This window comes from Ananas comosus, unplaced genomic scaffold (genome assembly GCF_001540865.1).
Source record: "Ananas comosus cultivar F153 unplaced genomic scaffold, ASM154086v1, whole genome shotgun sequence".
NCBI lineage: Eukaryota > Viridiplantae > Streptophyta > Magnoliopsida > Poales > Bromeliaceae > Ananas > Ananas comosus.
In genome coordinates, this window is record NW_017893350.1 from 50,094 (window position 1) to 66,514 (window position 16,421).

The following is a 16,421-nucleotide window of genomic DNA, read 5'->3' on the forward strand; positions in this document are numbered from 1 at the left end:
GAGCTCTTCCAAAACATACAATTTTCACAATGGGATATGCATCACACATCAAACAAGCTATCCCCAAAGTTTCGATTTAGGGTTTCGTTTTTCTTTCAAAATACAAAACCATATCAAATCAAATTTTGTTGATTTAATTTATAACATAGGTGCTTTAAGATGTGAAGAAAATCAAGCAAAGTTATCTACTTTTGAAAAAACTGCCATTAACGCTTACATACATGCAAGAAAAAATCTAAAATATGGTAGATCTAATTTTAACGCATGTAATCTCATTAAAGGATGTATTAAGACCACGAAATCAACCAAAAAGGCTCTGATACCAATATAGAACGCAGCGGAAGTATTAGTTCGTACATTTTTTGGAAGCGATTCGCGTTACAACTCGATGAGCCTGCATCGTCGAGATTGATTCACGTGTCCTTTGATCGTCCTTGATTAAATTTTCTTACGTTCCAAATTCGCGATGGATCGAACTACAAACGAGCACGATCACAAATTCACCGTTCAAATCCCTCTTAGAATAATAGGTTGATGGAGGATGTGGTTTCTCTCTTTCGTTTTCTTATTCTCTTTTTTTTTTTTTCCGTTCTTGTACCTTTTGTTATGTGGGATCGCCCGCATATTTATAAGGGATTCCAAAATCCTAATAACATTAGAGATAAGGCCAAATCGATTATTAATTATTATCCTAATATGACTAGGATTTATCTCTAACTAGCTTTCAAATTTGAAAGTGAGATTAATTCTAATCCAATTAGATAACATAATATCCGTCGGATCGAACCCGTTTATGGACATACCCGATTCGATTTAACCGAATGCCAACATTATATATTTATCATATTATATAATTTTAATATATTTAATTTATAAATATAAATTATAATAGTAATATATAGCCTATTAATTATTATAAATTATAAATAAATAATATATAGAATACATAATAAAAAAAAGTATTTTTTCCTTTCAACCATTTAACTAAACAACTGTAATTAAAATTTAATTTTTTTCCTACAAATTTTTTTTTCTCAATTTTAGGTATAACCAAACAGCCCCTGAGATTAAATTTACAGGCTCGTGTTCGAAGGACCGCCCAAAAGCTGATTTCCTTCGTTAATCTCGTCGCGTGATTATCACGAGTACGCCCTCCACTCCACGTAGGTGGGTCCCAAGCCTGGACTCGAAGCCGAAGCACAAATCCAACCGGCCAGCGAATCACTAATTTAAAAAATCAGAACAGAACCGTGGGCTGGGCTGCGCCTGCGTGCTGTTTTCAAAATTCAAAAGCATTAAAATTATATAAAATTAATAATAAAGAAAAGAACGGAAAAAGGGGCACGAGATCGCCGCCGCCCTGTTTCTCCCCGGCCCTTTATCGCCGATAACTCTTCCGCGCAAACGCCCGTGCGGGCCCCACATGCCCCCCCACTAGGACTGCGATATATCATATCATGTACAGACGTTACACGGAAGAGTTCCGCGCACTCTCCTCGGAGCTGGCGAAGGAGCTCGAGAGTAAAGAAAGGGAGGGGGAAGAAGCAGCGACGCACAGACGCACAGTATGAGTATGCTCTCTTCGACGTCCTCGTCTGTGAGTTTCCTCCTCTTCTGTATCCTCGTTTTGCTCGTCGAGGGCTCTCTCGGAGGAGATCCCTACGCCTACTTCGAATGGGAGGTCTCCTACGTCTCCGCCTCTCCTCTCGGAGTTAAGCAGGAGGTTTCGAATCCTGAATCCCCCCCACCACCCCCTTTTTTTTTTTCTTTTTTCCTTTTATCATATAATCAATCAACACGCATTTCCCAAGGTTCTCTTGTTTCCTTCCCGAAATCGCTCCATTTAATCTCGCTTCTTGTTTTAAGATTAGATTAGTCAAGCATTGCTTGATCAATGGATGTTAGGTTTGTATTATAAGCTCAGTGGAGTGAAGTCTCTCTTGAATATGAATGTTCAAACCACCGTTATGTCTGATAGCTTAAACTTTTGGGAACAAAGGTTGTTCTACGTTCTTTTAACATGGTGTCAGCGACATAAGGGTGACGGGAAATGGAAGGTCACCAAATGGTAGCAAGAGGCAAGAAAGAAAGCACCCTTTACATGATGCAAGCTAAGCTGCGCAAGGGGGAGGTGAATGCAGTTAAGGACGACTCTACTTAATTACGGCATAAGCTGCTGTGGAACTGGAGGTATTGTGGTGTGAAGCAGCACTTACTGTCCTCTAAAGTGCACGGGTTTCTGAGGAATTGGTCCTCCCGATACAGCAAGCTAGATAATTCGTGGATACGCAGGCACCCTCAAATCCTCTTGAACACCTTCTCCGGAAAATTTTTCAACACTCATAACATACTTTGCCACACATGTCAAGCGTAGCTTTTGAAATCATTTTGGTGGCTATAAACTTATAATCTACCGGTGTTTTGCTTGTTTATTTGATTAGTGGCTTTTTTGATGAAGCTCCACAGCTCCTCTTTTATCTCTCAAGCTCGACTATCTTGGGTTTAAGTTGTGAAACAATGTTAAGACCTGAACAGATTGCAACCTGCTGTGGTGACACTGTTGCGAGCTGAGGGTTGCAACGAAGCTGAGTATTAGCCCGATCTGCTTGGATCTTCCCTGAGAATTGATGCTGCGATAGGGATTTGGAAGAGTTAGAGATTTGGGGAAGGATTGGGAGAGAATGGAGGAGATTGAGGGGGAGGGGAAGAGATCCGAGTTGAGGGAGGAGAGGAAATTGAGCAAGGATTGGAGTAGCAGAGTGAGAGTGGAGGAGGAAGACGATGGAGTTTGGGGAAAAATTTGTATTCGATTCACCTATGACTTTTACATTTTACATCTGATATCTATACTACTCTTTACGCCATCGATGGAATTGTAATTTGTACAACTTGTTAGACTAGATTGTAAAAAGAAGTAACAAAATGAATTTGGGCCTTGGCGCCTTAATCCCGAGAAGGTTATGAGCCTTCAGGTTAGGCCGATTGTTCCTTCTCTTCACTTTGGGTCCAACTCAAGCCCAATTTCCATCGTTGCTTGGGCCTGGGCCTTATGTGTTCTATCATATTGGTAACAGGTTCTTGTCGGCGCCTTGGAAGTCGTCGATGGGTGCAGCGGTGAAGTTTGCGGTGCCTCTCCAAGGTCCTACCGCAATGGCCACACCCTTGGCCACGTCCGCAACAGGTTGCGCATCAGAGTTGACGGCCTTGATCCTGCTAGCATCCTTCTCAAGGGGAAGGCCTATCCGTTTGGCCTCTACCTCGGCAACAAAGTTGTGAGTAGCTTCCGTGTCCACCAATGCTCGTGTGGCCCTGCTGTTAAGGGTCACATCGATGTATAGAAGCTCCTTGTTGAGGGGCTTGCTGCTGCTTGCTAGCCCCTGAACTGCTTTGACGAGCCTGAGCGCGCCCATCTTCGTCGGTTCTGCATTGCCCTCAGCCTGCTCAGTCTGGACTACATTTACCTGCTTCTTCTTTAGGCAGTCCCTCGCCCAATAGTTCTCGTCGCAGATGTAGCACGTCAATTTCTTCGGCGGCGGCACAGGACCCCTCTCGCGGCCCCTGCGTTTCTTCTGGTCGTGACGGTCTTCTCCACCTTTAGCCTTGCTCGCTTTGGGCGCCTTGCTGCGAGTTGAATCCGCCCGCTTGTACTTGGGCAGTTTTTTTGCCAAGGCAATTGCGGAGGCCACGTCCTTGATGTCGCGCCCCACAAACTCCTTGTTCGCCCAAGGTTGGAGCTCGTCGAGGAATAAGAATAAGCGATCTTCCTCCGCCATATTGGTGATGGACATCATCAACTTGGAGTATTTCTTGACATACTCCTTGAGCGTCCCGGTGTGTTTGAGCCGTCGAAGTTGCTTCCTCGCAAGATGCTCGACGTGCTCGGGGTAGAACTGTGCCTTGAGCTCACGCATACGCATTGGCCCTTCTCGGCCTCTACAGAACGCCGACGCCACCACAGCATCGTGTCGTCAGCTAGGTACATGGACGCAGCCGAGACTTTCTCCTCCTCGTCGTCCAGCCGCAACGCCTTGAATTAGCGCTCCATGTGCTACAGAAAATTGTCGATCTCCTCATCGCGGGTACTCCTAAAGTTTTGAGGCTCAGGGACACGTACCTTCGAAGGGACTCTCTTTGGGGTTCATGGCCACGCGCCACCGCCTTTTCAAGGATCGTCACTGTAAGGTAATAAATCCTTGACGCGTAAAATCGAACTTCGGTCGAAATTGACCAAAGGTGGGTTTTGGACGCTTCGGAAAGGTCCGAATGTGTCGAAATGGCTTCTAAGGGTATTGAAGGGCCTTGGAGAGCTTTGGAGAAAATTCCCAGAAATTTTCGAAGTTAGAAAGCTCTCGGGGTCCGGACCTTGTGCAGGGTCCGGACCCCGTAGCCGAAAACAGCCAGTTCAGGCAGCTTGTGTTGTAGAGGGTGTTGGGTGCAATTGTGCTCATAAAGGGTTATATGAGTGGGGTCTTCATTCTCCTCCCTCATTTCCCTCACTTGACCCAACATAAGAGAAAAAGTGTCTCTCTCTTTCTCTCTCTCTAAGCTTCTCTATCTCTTCTAGGGTTGGTGCTAAGAGGAGGAGAATAGTGAAGGGGGGTGGTTGGAGGTGGAGCTTCTTCCTCTTCTTCTTCCTTAGCTCAAGAAGGAAGTTTGTTTGAGGTAAGCTCCATGTGCTCTAATGGTGAATGGTTAGAGATTGGTCTAAATCCTTTAGAAATGAGGTGAATGGAAACCCTAGGTGATGTTATGCTAGACTATTGCCTAAATCCATGGTTGTTATGTGTACTTTTGCAATAATGGATTCTAGGGTTTCGAAAAAGGGCTTTTGATCATAGATGGGTTTGATCTAAATTGAGCCTATGTAACTCTAATTGAAGGTAAAATCGACATTGTAGGCAACTCGAATTGAAGTTCCTATGAGCGTGCGACAAATCGTTGAGGAAAAGTACGATTTTCGGTTCGTTTGCGTGGAGTCGAGTCGAAACGTCGTCCATAAATTGCGAGACTAGGATTCTAGCATCGCGGCATCACCAGAAGGTGGGGGGTGCTATCCGAAGCAGTCGAACTTCTTTCTATGTCTATGTTGTATTGTTGAGCATACATTTCATATGTTGATATTATGTATTATAGGATATGTTGGATAGTTGTATTTCAATTCCTTGCATGCCTCCATTGTAGAAGTAGAAATGTGAGTTGAACACATGATCTAGTGGATGCATGAGGATTGGGTCTTGACATGGAATCCTATAGTGCTAGGAACAATGATGAACTTGAATCAGAAAATGACATAGAAGAGTGGCATTTGGAACTAGTGTAGTAGTGACACTATGACATGAACATAGGGATAGGCGATTTCTCGAGTTGTTGATATGTGGCATGTGAAACTAGTGTAGTAGAGACACTTGTGACATGAATACTGGGATTGGTGGATTTTTCCGAGTTTGCTATTAACCCTAGTTGGCAGAGTATCCTCGAGTTGAGAGGATCGGATCATACTCACTTAGTCTGTTCTAGCTTGGCGGTGGTCGCTCCATCCAAGCAGTGAGTTCCGGAGTTGTCACACGATGGGTTAACGTAATTATCCAGCAGACGGTCTCGGGTGTGCGTAGCACAGAGTCTTCTCACCTATGGGATTTAGTTGTGAGTTGGGGCGTAACCTTCGGGTTAGCCAAGATGATTGGGTGACAAGCATATGTAGATACTTCATTCATATCATGTTGATTAAGACATAGTAGTATGATAGTTGATTTTATTGCTATGTAGATACTTTATTCATATCATGTTGATTGAGGCATAGTAGTATGATAGTAGATTTCATTATTATGTTAGCAGATTTCATTATCCTGTTTATATCCCTACTTATGCCTGCTTAGACAAGATCGGCGGAGTCGGCGGCCGAACCCACTGGGAACTATTATTAGTTCTCATCCCACTTTGTTGTAGGGCTAGCTCGAGTGGACCAGCAGATGATCGCGATAAGGGCATAGCGCCCTAGTTAGTTGCCTCCTTTTGCATTAGAGTACCATGTGTATGTGAGAGATATGATGTATATTGAGTGAGGTTACTTTTGGAGAGTTGTATATGTAGTATGAGAAGAACATGTAAACCAAATGATGTAAATGGTTGAATGTGAATGTAATAGCTAGTTTCTCTCTTGCTCTCGCTTGTATCATCAGTACTCGCATTGTTCATGTATGTTGTTTATGTTTACCTGGGCAACTAAATGTACATGATTGATGTTGTTGAGCCTTGAGCGGACAGGGAAGGTTCTGTCTGTTTGGCGTCTGTTGGACGTACCCAAACCAACCAAATTGGCGGTTGCGGGGCGTGACAGTCACTCTCGTCTTGAGGTCCTCGACCTCGGCGACTCGAGCAATGAGCTCCTCAATCAGGTTCTTTCGCTCCTCGTCACGACGAGTTATGTTGCCTTGGAGCTTTTCAAGTTCACTTTAAAAGGTCGCCATGGCAGTAGCGACACTTTTCTCCATGCTGCGGACATCTTCGTTAAAAGAGTTAAAGGAATCAGCCATTTCGGTGTACTTTTCACCCATTTTCGATATTATGTCCTCCAACAGCGCAAGGCGGTCCTCCAACGGCGCAGAATCCCTCGTGATTGGCCGAGAGTCTTTGCTCTTTCCCCGCTTGGAGGGCTGCTTTGGAGGGTCAACCCCAACGTCGACAACTCTCGCATCGGATGATGACATGGTTCCTTGCTCGAACTGGCTCTGATACCAACTGTCGGGGACTAAGCGTTTTCATTCGCAAAGCCCGTACAGCGCCCACCTTTCTTTGCAGAGATGGACAGGCCTTTGTCCCTGTTGCTAGCCCGGACTTTCGCGTCCTACGACTAAATATGCAAAGAGGAAGAAACAAGAGAAAGAGACAGAGGTTCTCTCAAAAAGCTAAGTACTACACTACTTAGAAAAAGAGATTACAGCACACAAAAACTCTCTCTTGTGTGCTTTGGCCTTAGCCAACCCCACTATTTATAGGCTTCTAGGTACATTGAATCTAGCCACTCAACACACCCACTAATACATAATGAGCCCTCATAATAGCCAAAAGCCTAAAAGTCACTCCATAACTCATGGCAGTTTTGCAACCCTTGAGTTTCCCATAGCGGGTTGGGTTTGGGTCTCTTTAACAACCCGATTCAACCCGTTTTCGCTAGCAGAGTTGGGCCAGGACCGGGCTGCCACAGAATTATTCTAAGTCCCTGACACCGCCTACCTTTCCAGTCCAGACCTCATTAGAGATCGTCCAAGCGATACATGTGAAGGGGGTCAAGAACAGCTCGAAGGGCTTGTGGCTCGCACTAGGTGTTTAGAAGCCGATAGGGATATGTGTTGCTCGATAGAGCGTGTCGTGTGAGATGACGATGTCGGGTGTTGCTTGGGGACGATCCGTGTCCGGACATTGTGTGGACTGTGGAGCCTGGGGCCGTATGGATAGGTCCAGTCGGCTGTGTGTAACAGCGGCCCGAGACCTGAGGGTGGGGCAAAGACTTATGGTCGGGGCGATAGCCCGAGCTATGACCCGAGAATGTGGAATGCCACGTGTGAGGCCATATGATCGGTAATACACTGAGGGTGTAGATGTGACCCAACCCGAGGACTTGTAGTGGTTTGGGGTCTTGGTTGCTCATGGTTGGACTTGTGTGTAAAGTCTCAGGTGAAGATTTCGCCAAGTGATAATTGGGTCTATGCTTGCGAGTGAGAGACGTTGCGTGATGTTGAGATGGATTTAGGAAGTTGGCCTACGTGAGAATTTTGGTCTATAAACCATCCGTGACAAACCGAGATATGCGGTTTAGCTGATGGCTCTTGTAGTATAAGAGAGCATTGGTTGTGGATAGAAGGACTGAGGGTTGTGAACATAGGAGCGAAGGCTCGGTCGTACCTCTCGCCTTGTTGGTGAAGTCACCAGTCGCCGAATCCGGCATTATTGATGAGATGGAGTCGGACTCATGAGCGGAGTGTTTGTGTGGACTCGTCGCGAGAACGATGTAGTTTTAACCCGTGGCAGATTAAAGCAAAGTGAAGTGCTCTTTATGAGACTTTGGAATAATGAAAGCCACGTGGAGTTGAGGTATAAATCTAAGTTTTCGCGGACGAAACTATTTTTATTGTGGGGAGAATGTAGTGTACTGAATTTCTATACACTTCCCAAAACATTGGCTAAATTGGGCAAAGTTTGTGGATTAAGTGGAAAATGGTGTTTTCACATGGGGTTATGTTGCAATTGTGTTGGGGCTTATGGATAAGCTCTAACCCACTTTCCTCCTCATTTCTCGCCCACTCACATAAGAGACAAAAAAAGTCATATAAGAAGCAAAAACACATTTCTCTTCCACTAGCATAAGAGAAAGGTCTCTCACTCTTTCTAAACCCTCTTCTCTCATTCTCTAACTTTTTCACTTCTTTCTTTAGAGCTCTCTCCAAGGAGTGAAGTTTGGAGGAGATTGAGCTTGCTTAGGGGTGAAGCAACCTCTTGTGCAAGAAAGTATGTGGAGAGCAAGGAGTCAAAGGTGAGGTTTTGAGATTTAAGATGGGGTTTTATGTAAATCCTTCAAAAATGAGATATTTGGAACACCTACATAATTCTAACCAAGATATTGTATGAACCACAAGGATTTTGGGGTTATTTTGAGAAAAATTGGTTTTAAGGGCTTCGAAAAGGTGCTTTCGGATTTGTAGGGTTTTGATCTAAATTGATCTAGCAATTCCTTAATTGTAGGTTGTAGAAGAATGCCTAGTAGCTTCGAGTCGAAGAGTAGCAACGTTTCGGTGGTCGATTGAGGAAATCAAGCCGAAATTGAGGGATTTCTTTTGTTTGCGCCGAAAAGTGCCGAATCGACGTCGGAAATCGAATTGCTTGGAAATCCTAGCAATTGGTAGTTAGCGAAGGTGGGTGGTGCTCTCCGAAATGGTTGGATTTCTTCCTATATCTAATTCTCTTTGTTGAACATATATATGTATTGATTATGTATGGTAGGGTTCAAGTATTTTCTTATCATAGAAACTTGCATGCCTCTTATGATGTAAATTTGAATAATTGTGGTGATAACTTGAAACTTAGAATGCATGAATTTAGAGACATATGAACCCTAGTGACATGTTGAACTAGTAGAGGAAAACTAGTGGATTGGACATAGAAAATAAATGATGGACATTGAAACAAGTGAGATACTAGATGTTATTGCATGAATGTGTGGACATAGTCCATGAAGCATTGCATAGTTGCTTGTGTCCACATAGTGTGGTGTTTGTATATCCGATTGATGCACGCGACATGAGTTAAGTAAATTCTCGAGTATATGTGGAAAATATTGGGTCGGTGCATATGTAGCGTGATATCTAGTGCTATGATGTTGTTGAACATGCGAAAGATTGAAATAGATTTTCATGACATTTGTTGTTCCCACCGGTAGGTGGTAGGTCCACGGTAGGCGGACGGGATTATACTCACATGCACATAGTCTGTACTGGGCTTGTGGAGATCACGACATCCAAGCCGTGAGCTACGGAGTGTCACACGAAGCGGGAGAGGATCACGACGGTGCCTCCCGGCAGACGACCAAGATGGCGGCTTGAGAGTGAAAGACCTCCTCTCTACTTGGCGATGTGAGTTGTGGCTTGACTTATGGGTGAGCTGTTATGATTGGGTCAGAGAGGAAAGAAACATGTTGATTGACCATATTGTATCTTATTGCATTTTATGTAGAGAGTGAGCATAGTGAAATCGCATGTTGTCAATCATGATATTTTTGTGAGTTGGGCTTGGTCTTGTGAGAAGCCCCGATTTGGTTAAGAATGAATTGGGTCAAGAGTGTGTAATGGACACCGTTGAACATATTGGACCATGACATTCAGTCCTTATTGTAAGACATAGTAGTGGTCATTGTTGCATGTTGTATGTTTTGTAGTGGTAGACTACGTATTCAGTTGCTTATATATCGTATTGCTATCTCCTTTCGTATTACCATGCCTTATTGGACCTAGTAGGAAAGTCAGCGAGGTCGATGGTCGAACCTACTGGGAACTTCTTTTAGTTCTCAACCCCTGTTGTTTTAGAGCCACCATTAGCGGAGCAGCACCGTATCGAGACGTGGGCGTCGCGTCGTAGATAGTAGGGTCACCAAGTGTAGGTCACCTATGTACAGCGATAAAAGATTGTAAATGTATGTTGTAAATGATGTATCTTGTAAGGAAAGAACGAAATTGTAAATTGATGGGAGAATGTTAAAATGTGAATGATGGAATGTTGTAATAGTTAGTGTGAATTCTGCTCTTGTGATATGCCCTCGTGCAGAACTATATGATGTTGTTTTTCCTGGGTGAAAATCATTGTACCTGTTTTGTTTACGCCTTGGGCGGACAGGAGAAACTCTGTCCGTTCGGCGATCTGTGCGTGTGCCCGAACCGACCAAAGTGACGGTGCCGGAGTGTGACAGGCCCATTTTCTATAGATTTTAAATATCCTTTTTTGTTGTTTTAAATCTCTTTTTTTGTCGGGAAGCTTCTCCAAGCTTCTTCTAATTTCTAGTCGTTTCGGTAACCCTAACATCTTGCAATGCTTCGCGTTCCTTCGGTTGAAACCTAAGCCGCCATGGTCATTCTCTTTTCGTCACGACTTCAGCTCCCCCTTATCTCAAGACTTTGGTCCCTATGGAAAAGCTAAGGCCTTTTCTTCCAATTCCTTTACTACTTAAAAATGGCTATTAACTGCTTTGTTTACCCCCTTCTTATCCTTCTTGTTTTTGTTCTTACTCGCTAGTGTTGCAAACAACCGAGTACTCTAAAGCTTAAGTTGTCAAAGATTAGTGTGTTGACACCAAATTTTGACACCGAGCCAAAAATGAATCTGAGAGAAATACATAGTGCCGATAAAGGCTTCAATGTAAGATCCAAGTTTCAATAGACAACTATACTGTAGACCATTTCGGATAGTGGCTTTGTAGAAAAGGTTCAGTTTTGGTGAGGTTTCGGCAAGGCCCGAAAAGCCAAGTTTGAACTATGTTTGAAATTGTAAATTCAAAAAGTGGATGCAGACATCTTAAAACATGTGTGGTTTCCTAGAGGGATTTAAGGAAATAACGAATAACTGCCTTGTGGATGTCGCCTTAATTATTGCTTTGCTAGAGAATCGAGGGATGTAAAGAGGGAATAGGGACTACGGAGGTGGGGGATCATCATCAACAACAAAATTCTACTTTTCATCTTGTACTTGGAGTAGGCATAATGTACCCTAGGTGTGGTTGTAGTCCCCTCAAAGCATCACCCTCTACAGCGCCGATTGACCACAACCAATCCAACCATCGCCGAATCCTCGCTTTTTACCGTCGACACTTATTCGCGTGGCACGCCTCTGCTGCGTGTAGTCATTTACCTTGGAAGTCATCTTATTTTAGCGGTTTTCTTTACTTGATCTCAAGCCCAGATCAACGGCTAAGAACTGAAAGGCCAAAAGCAACGCAGTTTGGCTAGTACTTTAAGCCTCGAGTCACCTCTTAGGGCAAAACCCTCTTCGAGTTAAGAGAAACCCAATTAGATTGTTCCCTCTCTGATTTGAGCTTGAGACAAAGTTAGATCTAGCCTTTAATCGAAGAGACATCGAGAGGTGGACCAACTAGAGTGTGCTATGTGTCGGTTGTGCATTTTTTCGACAACATGGTGTTTTAATAAAAAAAAATTTCAACACTCTCCCTTATGTTTGGCCTCGAGACATTTTGCTAGGCCCCCCAACCATCTAAGAGATGATTAGAATTGAATGAGAGGAAAATAAAAGAAACTAGGAGTCTAGTATGATTTGAACTTGGGACCTTTTCCTTTGATACCATGTGAAACAACTGATTACCTTAAAAGTGAAAGGTAGTTCCTTAGTGTTGAGAATTCGCAACTTGCTTTGATACTGATTGTTGTAAATCCTTTATTTACTCTAGTACCAGTTGTTGAAAGTTCGCAGTGGAAGCGTTCAAATGGGTTCTTACCATAAATCCGTTTCCTCGCCAAGAAATAACACAACCACAAAAGAGAAAAAACCAAATAGAAAATGTAGGTAAAATAATATTCACTAATCAAGAAAAGAATTACACCCGACTCCTTTTTTGCACAAAGTAGTTTCAATTTGAGCCCTCTTTCTAAATCTCTCTCACTCTCTTGTCTTCAAACTCCAAAGGCTTATCTCTTTCGGTGCGCTTATGCACAAAGTATACCAATGACACACGACCACAAAAGCCGCTCATGTCCTCTTGCTAATTCACTAATTAGCTATTCTCTCCTATGCAACCCTGCACGTGCATACAAATCATGCCCACGTTGGGGCGGACAACTCACAGTTTTTCTCTCAAACCATACCACTCACATAGCCATAATTGGACAATATATAATGCACCCACTATAATGTAACCAATCCTAGTTATTAAGGATTTCTAATTTAAATTGTACTGAACTTATTTTTTATAGATTTAAATAACCATGTTAATTTAACTTAGGGTTTAACTACAAATCTCACCAAATCCTAACAATATCTACTTTAGTTTGATTTGTAATCTTCAATATGTTGCGTCGAGCAAGGATTAAAGTGCCGTGGCACGGGGGCATGCCGTTGTTTGCCTGGCATGGTATGGTATAGGCACACTTGCGTGCCGATGGAAACGCACGACCTCCTAATGGCATGCTTTGATACGGGCTTATTTTAGTTTTTTTGATCCCAATAAGTTCTTATAGTATTATTTTGGAAGGTTTAGTCAAATAATTATGAATATTGGCTTACTATACTGTAATGCCCCAATAGTCCCACATCGGATGGGAAAATGATTCTGATTAGAATATATGAAGCCTCCACGTTACTGATAATAATTGGTCTTAAGCATTTTGGGCCTGTGGTTTGAGTTATTATTACTAGCAAGTCGGGTTGTTACAAATGGTATCAGAGCCGTATACCAGCCGGAAGTGTGAGAGCTAAGTGCTATGCGGGACAAAATGCTACACCAACGGGTTTGATGGGAGCCACCTTTTGAACCCGTAGGAGCCACTTCTAGAATCTCATATCGCTTGGTAATTTTGGTCTGTCTGTAATCTGGGTTTGGACCTTACGAGGACGTAAGGATCTAAATGGAGGGAGTTTGTAACTTCCCAAATCCCAATAGTTCCATATCGGATGAAAAAAAAGATTTTGATTAGAATATATGAGGCCTCCGTGCTAGTAATAATAACTAGGTTTAAGCATTTTAGGCCGGTGGCTTGGATCCAATAAGTTATTATTGCTAGTGGAGCGGGTCGGGTCAGGTCGTTGCATATACTCACCAATTAACATACTGATAAGCTTTTTTATATGAAAAGTACAACTATACCTTATAGAGAATAAAAATTAAAATACAATAATAAAATTCACAAGTACAATAATTATATAAAATTTATATCTTTACAGAGAGATGACTGCTTAATTCCACTAGATCGTTGCGGTCCATCATAAAAATTTGTTAGATTTATCTATAAAAATTAAGCAATAAATTATATGACAAATAAATTAAATAATTTTAAATATCAATTGATTTAATTTAGCTTTAATTTTATCAGTATTTTCAATCTTCTAACTCAAAAAATATAAAATTTTATGCTAGATGTGCCTCGAAATTTGGTTATCGAGTTCAATTTTATGCCCTAATTCGCCGAAAGCTTTGCAGTGCGATAAATTTTGAAAAAAGAATTTGTGAAGAAAAAAAATAGATGTTTGTGGTGGAAACGGAGAGTTTGGCCACCCCGTGGTACAGATTGGATTTGAAAAAAAAATCCACAATAGCAAAAAAAGCCCCACAATAGGAAAAAGAAAAAACTGGTCGGCAACAATACTATGCCGCGATACCCACTAGCGTATCGTGCTATCTCGCGCGATACCTAGCGGGTATCGCGGCACTGGGGGTCCTGCGGGCCCCCCCGTAATGTGTCCCCATATTGGGATATCCTCCAAGAATAAAACAAACAACATTCAAACGCAATTTAGAACTTATTCTCAGTTGTCGTGAGATATCCTTTATTCTTGAAAACAATAAAAAGTTATCCCCAAAATTTGTTCTCGAACCAAACACAGAATTTTGAGGAAAACACTGATTACTTGATAATATAGGGCTAGCACCCCTCCGAGTAATTTGATTGAGCCTATTTGGGTTTATTTGATTACTTCCATTATATAGTATTATCATATAAATTCCTAGTATATGTGAACCAGATGCAACAATTTTGAATCATCTCAAAGATTCCTAAGAAGATAAAGTGAATCAATTGCCTCTCAATATAAATGTGAGATAACAAGTCATGCCTGTCAAACTTTTAGCCATACCTCATAAATATCATGTATGATCACACAAGGTTGCATCTCATCAGTGCTACTGGACAATATATTCTCTTTACTAATGAGATTAGGCGAAAATCAACTTTATTAATAAAGGTAACAACTAAGAGTTGATTTGAGGAGAGAACTCAAATATAGTAGTTACAAATTCGACGCCATTGTCAACTACTTGTTAATACCACTAGGTATGAGGTTACATTTCATAAAAGAATGATGGAAGAAGAGTAGGCATCAAATAAGCTCACATTTTTATAACACGCAGCAGGTCATGTGTCATGACAATCCATGGAATGGTTGGATCAAGATCAATAATTTCTAGTAAGAACCCAATTCGAGCCAACTATGTGCTATATGTAACTGAGTCAAACTGTCAGACAAAGTTTAGATCCCCTATGCCATGCAAATGATTCTCTAACTTAGGCACACGAAATGGTGGAAATCCAAGAAGCCACATAGAGAATGGGCTTGACAAAAATACTTATGTAAGATCTTGGACCTTTGCATGATTCGTAAATTTGTTTATTACTTTAGAAATATGCAATACATATTGCATTATATAGAAACACAATATAAGAGCTTTTGACTCTCAAAATCTAACAAAAGAAACTATGGAATCTTTTTGAAATTGCTTCCTTTATTTTTGTTTACTTTTTTGGGGGGTCAAATTGGGGGTTATTTGATTTTGAAATTTGATAATTTGAAAGCGCATTTAGCTGCAACTAACTCAAAAGTGATGCTGCTTGCTATTCAATCATTGTCTTATCTTGGAGAACATGATATTTTGTGCTAGTGACTGTTTGTGCTGATCTCTTCCACTTAGTTATAGTATGTTGGAAACTAAGTGACCTGATTTTTACTGAATTTAATTTTACCAACAAAATAAAATATGTAAATAAATAATATAGAATTAACTTTACTATGAACTAAATCAGAACAGGGTTGGCCTGGGAAATTGCCCCTCCATGATTAGGCTATTGGTGATTTGCTCTAGCAATACAATTCCCTCGGAATTCCCAAATCTCCTTTGTTGGCACGGTTTCAGTGGAGTGCTAGGTTGGTCGTATTTAGACTTTAGGGATCTCAATCGTAAATCTCGTGAAATAAAATTGGAAGTGGGAAAAGAAGATGATAGAGTTTTTGTTGATGGAAGGAAAGCTGTAGGCAATTGCTTAGGCCCACTTCTGTAACGTGCCCTCTCTTCTTTAAAATAATAGTAATTTTTAAAATAATAATAGTTGAAATGAGCTTAATGTTCAAAACATAATAGTTGGGCATTAGAGGTTTAAATCAAGAAGTAACACTCTAAAATTCCCCCATGATTTAAGGTACTGTTACCAAGAAATAGGAGTTTCATGTTAGAATTTACGAACATTAGAGCCTGTTTGTATCGATGAACTTCTTTTTCGGTACGTCTTCAAGGAACTTGTTGTATTTGGTAAATAAGGAGCATGCTTAGATGTCTATAACAGCATATTGCAATCAGCTTTCAAGTCATTTTCTCATAATAAAATAAACTACTGCATTCTTAACAAATCTGGCTGCCCGCACTTTGTGAGGGACTAAAAGCATACTCCTATATCATATCACATAATGAAATCCCCATAGTGCACAATTTATCATTGGATAATTTGTTTGGTCACCAGACAAGCATTTAGTACTTTTCATCACATCCTATTATACTAGCAAAGGGAGTCACCACAAGTTTCATTAATGTTGTTTGTTGGGCCCTGTTTTTTATAATAGTTGTGATGTGTTTTACTAAAATGTAAAGAACCTGTCAGCTAACTTGATAATGTGAGTATTTGACCACAAAGCTCAAATGGCTTAGAAGCCAGGGTGCTAATGCCAGTATGCTGTACCTTATATTTTTTAAATTTACTTTGATGTATTTTGTGCTCCGAAGTTCAGAGAGTTTACTCTGGTCTTTTGTGATGAATGGCTGTCCCTAGATACACATTCTCAGAGAAGTCAGAGAAGTCAAAATGAGCTTGAGATACGTCCAATACACAAGACCGTTGTACTTTATGTTTGACAGAATATTATTCACAAGGCCACAACTTTTGTAA

General features: G+C 41.5%; 1 protein-coding gene across 3 annotated transcripts in view; it reads left to right on the plus strand.

The window, feature by feature from the left end:
- The first annotated feature begins 1,275 nt into the window (after positions 1-1,275).
- Positions 1,276-16,421, plus strand: part of LOC109705743 (monocopper oxidase-like protein SKU5) — a 45,889-nt gene continuing 30,743 nt past the window's right edge. Inside the window, exon 1 of one of the 3 annotated variants that reach the window (XM_020226520.1) lies at positions 1,276-1,723. In XM_020226520.1, the coding sequence (XP_020082109.1) occupies positions 1,568-1,723 (156 nt within the window). In that variant the 5' untranslated portion in view covers positions 1,276-1,567. The remainder of the gene's footprint in view (positions 1,724-16,421) is intronic. The other 2 variants (XM_020226517.1, XM_020226519.1) reach the window with 2 other exon arrangements.